General features: G+C 36.4%; 1 protein-coding gene across 2 annotated transcripts in view; it reads right to left on the reverse strand.

Annotated features, from left to right (window-relative positions):
* Positions 1-7,500, reverse strand: part of LOC135198518 (uncharacterized) — an 81,022-nt gene that overhangs the window by 72,113 nt on the left and 1,409 nt on the right. For both annotated transcript variants that reach the window (XM_064226173.1, XM_064226172.1), the window contains exons 2-3: positions 6,352-6,520; positions 5,965-6,153 (exon numbers count right to left, since the gene is read on the reverse strand). In XM_064226173.1, the coding sequence (XP_064082243.1) occupies positions 5,965-6,153; positions 6,352-6,513 (351 nt within the window). In that variant the 5' untranslated portion in view covers positions 6,514-6,520. The remainder of the gene's footprint in view (positions 1-5,964; positions 6,154-6,351; positions 6,521-7,500) is intronic.

Raw genomic sequence — 7,500 nt, forward strand, 5'->3', positions numbered from 1 at the left:
CTTACAATTGCAGTTTTTGACCATATCTGATGAGTTAAAGTTGACCAAATGTTGAATTTTTATATATATAATTTTTTATATATGCAATTATTTCGGAAATAAGAAAAGCTACAACATTCAAATATTTTTTATTTTATTCTACATGAAATTGCGCACATTTTCATATAAAAAAACTCTATGAAATGAACCTAATATGAAACGGAGCAAATATTCCAGAGAAATGGGACGTACATATTTTGGAGATTTGTGGCAGAGAATCCGAGCGCGGAGGGAAGGAAAGATTTTTTTTAAATTCACCATAAATCTAAATATTTTGCTAGAGACTTCAAATTTGTTTCAAGATGAAGATAAATGACTGAATATTACTAGACTGTAAGAGTTTTAGCTTACAATTGCGTTTTTTGACCATTTCGGTAGAGTCAAAGTTGACCAAACGTGGTTTTTTTCTATTTATCGTGATTTATATGCAAATATTTCAAAAAACAAAAAAAAGCTACAACCCTTCAATTATTTTTTGTTGTATTCTACATGAAATTGCGCACATTTTCATATATAAAACTTTATGTAACGGCTAATTTAAAATGGTGCAAACATTACCACAATCGCACATATGATTTTTTTCGGAAGAGTTACCGCGCGACGTAAAGAAAATGTTATTTTTTTTCATAAATTCACCATAAATCGAAATATTGTGCTAGAGACTTCCAATTTGTTGCAAAATGAAGGTAATGCTTGAATATTACTAGAATATAAGTGTTTTAGCTTACAATTGCGTTTTCGACCATTTCGGTAGAGTCAAAGTTGACCGCGAAGGTTGAAAATTTTGGCAATTATCGTTATTTATATGAAAAATATCTCAAAACGATGATAAAAGCTACAACCATGGGTTGTTTTTAGTTGTATTGTGCATGAAATTGAGCACATTTCCATATATAAAACTTTATGTAACGGCTAATTTAAAATGGTGCAAACATTACCACAATCGCATGTATGATTTTTTTCGGAAGAGTTACCGCGCGGATGTAAGGAAAAAGTTTCCTCATAAATTCACCATAAATCGAAATATTGTGCTAGAGACTTCCAATTAGTTGCAAAATTAAGGTAAATGATTGAATATTACTAGAATATAAGCGTTTTAGCTTACAATTGCGTTTTTCGACCTTTTCGGTAGAGTCAAAGTTGACCGAAGGTTGAAATTTTGGTAATTATCGTTATTTATATGAAAATATCTCAAAACTGATAAAAGCTACAATCATGAATATTTTATTGTTGTATTCTACATAAAAATGCACACATTTTCATATATAATACTTCATGTAACGGCTAATTTACAATGGTACAAAAATTATGTCAAAGTGACGAAATAATTTCCGAGATGTGTCACAGATACTTTTTAGTGCGGCAAGAAAGAAATTCGCGCTTGCGCGCCTGCATAACGATTGTAAACAAAACAACACCTTGATCCGTGAACTCCCAGCATCCCCCAAGGCGCGTGATTCAAAAGTTTTAGGCTTCAAAAGTTTTAGGCTGGTAGGCCTATAAGTATTTTTCCGCGAATTTTAAAAAAACTTTTGTAAGTCGACGTAAAATACGTCCAATCGCCACACGGGAGACAAAAAATGTTGACGTAAAATACGTCCAGTCGGCGTAAGAGGGTTAATATAAGTTATCTTGGATAAATTTAAGTATGTATTATAATCTTTGTAGTCTTAAGTTTTCTAGATTATAGTACTTTTATAACAATTGTTTTTTATTTTTCCCTTACTCATTTTATATCCTCTTTCAAGCTTGTGGCCATTTCTCTGGTACTATTTCACGAAGCGACACGGGCTGAGCCCAGAAAAGGGATTTTGACGAAGGAAAAATCTATTTCTAGGCAAGGGCCCGTGTCGCCCAGTGAAATCCCACCCTTCCTTACACCCACCCTTGGGCCCAAGCTTGACAGTCTAACTCCAAGGATGACCGCTAGAGGCGCTCGTGATGGCGTCGGGAGCGCTAGTAGTAGTAGTAGCTGGTGCGGGCCTTGTGTCGGCCTTCTTAAGTAGGGGGATTTTGTAGAAGGATGGATCTAAATGGTAAGAGACCCGTGGTAGTGGTTTCACTCGCCCCAGAAACCATACCGACACCTTTTTATATAAGGTGAGCGAGTCAGAATACTCTGACATTCCATTTTAGTTTTTTCTCTGGTAATGTTAGTAATATTTACCTTAGAAATGTGTGCTAAAAGGACATTTCACTGGGCGACATGGGCCCTTGCCCAGAAATAGATTTTTCCTTTGTCAAAATCCCTTTATTTGAAAGGAGTACATACTGATTATTTATACATTTTATTGGCATATTCTAAGCTTTTAGCTTCTTAGGTTTAGATGTCAGAATCATAGACTAGGCTACAGTAGCAACTGCTAACATATGCTAAAGTCCTAATATATGCAGTAAAAATGGGGTTGAACATTACATGCAGATGAATATTACTCAAGTATGTACAGTATTTTGCCTTTTTGGAGTCATATTTCTTCCGTAGGATTGGCATCGTAACCCTACAACTATGTGTTGTAGGCCTGGAAATATAATTTACTGGGGTGTTTTTGTAGGGCTTGGAACAAATTAGGCATTTTACATGTAAAATGCGGTTCAAGATACGAAAAACTCATGATACGAAGGCCGCCTCGGAACGGATTAATTTCGTATCTCGAGGTACCACTGTATATACAGTGATACCTTGACGTATGAAAGTCCCAGCTTACAAAAAATTCAAGTTACGAAAGCAAATACGAAGATTTTTTTTGGCTCTACATACGAAAATAGTTCAGGTTACGAAAGGTTGTTGCTGTAAATCCTGAGATTCACCCAGACCACCGATAACAATTATAAAACTTGCGCGCCGCCAACTGAGTAGACTCGCCACCATCCTCCCGCTCCCCCATTGGTTCCTGATGCTTGTCACTGCCATAAGATCCTGCTCTCCTATTGGTCAGCATCATGCCTCTATGTAAAGGCATTCCTTGACCATTTTTGCTGCAGCAGTATCGTAAACACTGGAATTCATTCCTTCACATATACGTATTTCGTTTATTAACGTAAATTCGTGTTAGATTTCACTTTTGTTGAACTGTAAGTTACTTTATTGTGTTGTGTGTGAACTTAATTACTTACGTTATTAGCCATTGGTCCCAAGAATGTTGCTGAAGTTCACAGAAAGAAGAGGATGGAGAACGAAGATGGAGACAATCAACTGTTATTGTTGTCTGCCATTTGTTAATGTGTTTCATACAGTTTAGTGTTAATGTTTTCTGCCATTTTTTAATGTATTTCGTAAAGACAAGTGTTCATGTTTTCTGCCATTTGAGGCGTCCAGTGCTAACACCCACACTCGCCACAAATTTGAGAAATGCCTCTTATTGTACATCTGGAATCCCCGTTCTTTCCTCTTTCGAATGGTGTAAGTGAGTGTATATTCTGATGATGAAAATATGGTTCAATTTTACATTATATGATCTGTACTTTAGTAAATTTCAGCATTAATTTTGCTCATCAATTGTACAATCAATCATACAATCAATCAGTCAATCAAATTGTGCACAGTCTAATTTATTGTTCATATATAACATTATACTTTTGGGGTCCTAAACATTCCAAAAATTCAAACCTGAAGAAAATATCATGAAAAATAAAATAATTTTGGTCTTTTTATATTTACACATTCTAAGGCCTTTTTCTCCATTTTTTAAAATGTGGCGAGTGTGGGTTTTAGCGCTGGACGCCTCATTTGTCCGCCTCCTCTGTCGCCACTTTTGGAGATCGCCTCACTCGAAAGGTAAGGTTAGGTTCCACATTTTACTACATATGTAAGTACATGTACGTAAAGTATTTCTTGTACCATGTACACTAGTACACTTTATTTACAGGTACCTACTACAATAAAGGTTATGTTAGGTATTGAATGGTCCAAATTGTTGTATTTCATTGTTTATTGGTCAATTTAGCTTTATTATAAAATTTACTAGTGTTTTTGTAGGGCTTGGAACGAATCAGGCAATTTACATGTAAAATGCGGTTCAAGATACGAAAAGCTCAGGTTACGAAGGCCGCCTCGAAACGGTAATTTCGTATCCTGAGGTACCACTATATATATTGTCAGGGCTCTACCACCTTCCTCTGTATATATTGTATTTATTAATATTATGTAATTAAAACTTCATATTTCAAATGTTATGTTACCTAAGAATTCGCTTGCTTTTTGTTTGAATATCCACTGGCAGAAGGCAAATTACATATTTCTATTAGTTAAACAGTCCACATCCTGCCTTTAAATAGTAACCGCAGAAAAATCGCTTGTTTATTCTAGTGGTTGCTAAATTGATAGTTATCACCTTACCCTTCCTTTTATACCCGCTCCCTGTAACCGAGTTTACTTCAGTGTTCTTTCAAGTTTCTAGTGTGTTTCGCTGGACTGCCTTTTGACAACATCTGAAGTTGTCTTGTGCCTGCCTTTGTAACATCTTGAATGTAAGTTACAAGTATTATGATATTTTCCCTGCTTTAATTTGATACTGTGCAGAAAGTAATCTATGGTGTTAATTTTATTAACTTTAATTTTTGTGTTAAGTATTAGTGTTATTATTAAATTGTAAGGGTTTCTTGTATCTAAATGTATAGTATGGGGAAGACACCAATAGAACCTTCACCTACTTCCTCCTCAAACCATCTCTCTCCTACTGGGCAGAAGACAGACACACATCACAAGTCAGACACACCAAACAGTCCTGACCTCTGCCTGACAAACACAAAGAATAACAGCTAATCACAAACACAGACATGAAATAAGCATTAACTCACCCATGTCCAGGACACCTACACTGTAATCATTCTTGCAAGAAGAATCATCAGGCACCACCATTCTAAACACAACCATAAAAGAAAGATATAAACGAGCAAATATTGTAAACAACTCAAATGAAGAAACATCGGTAGGCAGCTTATTGGCGTTGGTAAGTGATTTTTGGTGCCAGTAAGTCTGCTGTTTGAGTTAACAACAATTTCTGGTTATCAATGCGTAGCCAGGAACAGAAACCCTGCATCTATACTACAGTATGCTGGTTGAAGAAAAACAGACATTGCACTCCTGTGTCAGGTGATTCCTGACACCCTTGCACTAGCTGCTACAGAATTCAAAATCCTTGTGATCAAGTTTAATAACTGAACGAGCCATCACCTACAGTATTAATATTCAAGATAATGGTTTGAATCTTTGTAGGAACAACAAAGTCATTACAGGTAAGTGTTAACTGAAGGAAAAAATTAGCAAAAACAGAATAATGACACTAAGTGAGTTATGAACAATATAGGCAGTCCCTGGTTATCAGCGGCCTCGGTTAATCAGGAATCTGGTTTTATGGCAATTTTTGGCGACAATATGCACCAATTTCTGTTTATTGGCAACAATATGTGTCAATTTCTGCTCACTGACGCAGATAATCAGGTATTGGCCCGCTAAATACCTGACAGAGCTGCCGATCTCCAGTTATCGACACCGATAAGCTCTGAAAATTGCTGATTTTTGGTTATCAGCGATTTTTGCTTAATCTCACACCGTCAGAACGAAACCCCTGCCGATAACCAGGGACTGCCTGTAATAATAATTTATAAATCACTTCCAAGTATACAGGCAGTCCCCGGGAAAACCTTACTTATAATGCTTTGGGTGCATTAAAAACTATGTAAACTGCATTCTTAATGCATTTTTCATTAAAAAAACCCTTCAAATATTGATTATTTTGCATTTTTGGTGTCCTATTTCTTCTGCCAGATGGGCGTTGTAGGCGCCATAACCCTGGACCATGTGTCGTAACCCTGGAAATAATTTCTGATGAACATAATTGAAAAGCGCCTTAACCTCGGAGCGTCGTAAGCCGAACCCGTCATAACCCGGGGACTGCCTGTACTATACTGTACAGCATTACATACTTGTTGTCGTGCTGCTTGAAGTCTGGCAGCTAGAGCTGGTGGTAAATTTGGATTATGCGATCCTGGGCGCCTACTTTGTTCAAGAAGTTGAGCCCGGGCTAATACTAAGTTGGAGGACTGACGGGAAGCCAGTTTTCGTGCCAGCTCAGCAGGCGTTAATCTCATGGATGCTAAATCATGAACTGTATCCTGTAAAAACAATCAAGGATTCATTATAGGCCTACATGATGTACACTGCCTTGGCTGTTTCATACTATTCTTGAGGCATGCATCAAACTAATTATATATATACTTCTCTTACAAGTGAAATACTACTACTTTAATATATATCAAAATTTTTTCAGGTAACCAATCAAGCTTGAAACATATAATACATCAGTAACTTACATCCCATACAGGCCTATTTGATAAATATTTATGATGAGACTGAGCTCCAGAATGATACATTCTTCTTGGAGACTGGGAATGGCCCTCAGCACCTTCCCTAAGACCAAGTCCTTCACTACCCCATCCAGAACGTCCTCGACTCCATGGCCGATCCTGATCCATCGCTCACCTACAGATATTCAATAAAATCAGCTTCTTACTTTTTTGGTACAGTATTTTCCATGGGGGTTGATAAAAACGAACTGAATTTGACAAAGTTCTTTGCGAACACAGTCATCACTGAAAAGTACATAATGTAGTACAACTTAAAAACAAATTCAACATAATGAAGCACCATGTATGTTTACCATGCTTTCACTTAAGTAATTTTTGTCCATAATGAATTGCAAATGAATTTGATTTAAAGAAAAAGTAAATTTGGCTGAAGGTGTATCCATCCAATGGATCTGTACATAAAGAATAAGCCAACATACTGTATTAGTAAATCTATCCTTTAACTTACCACAATTATACCATGCATGATGCTAACTGGAGGGATCAAGAGACAAGAACACCAATGTAAAACTGTGGTTTATTTATATACAATGATATATCATGATTAGATTTTCTATATAAACATAATAAGCATATTGACCTCCTGTAAAATTCCTTATGTATTTGTTTGGCGGAGTGGCATCTGACTGTAAATCAGACAGCCCAGAGCTCTGCGGTCTGGTTTCAGCATTTGTCACAATAATTTATAGTCCTGATTAACTATCTTCCTATATAATACATATACTTAATACCATAAGACCAAGAAGGGATGCTAAGAATTTTATTACAGGAAGAGGTAGTTGTTAAAGCTAGGTAAACAAAAATAGTAAAGCAAGTGAAGTAACCTGTTATTTTCCAATTTAAAAATCAGTAGTTAGGTACCTGTGATGTTCTTTTAAACTCAGTTAGGTACCTACGATGCTCTTTTAGACGTGACTTGCCATTTGCAAGGGAACCTTGATAGGGGTTGTGAGTGCAGAGCACTTCAAATAGATTTTAGTGCAGCTTTCAATTTAGTAAATTCCTTCCACTAAAAAATGCATCACAAAATGTAATGGATTACTGTGATTAAGATGAGCTTCGTGCAATTCTCTGGGGGATACAGGGAATGTTTCC

The sequence above is a fragment of the Macrobrachium nipponense genome, chromosome 22 (assembly GCF_015104395.2).
Source record: "Macrobrachium nipponense isolate FS-2020 chromosome 22, ASM1510439v2, whole genome shotgun sequence".
Lineage (NCBI taxonomy): Eukaryota > Metazoa > Arthropoda > Malacostraca > Decapoda > Palaemonidae > Macrobrachium > Macrobrachium nipponense.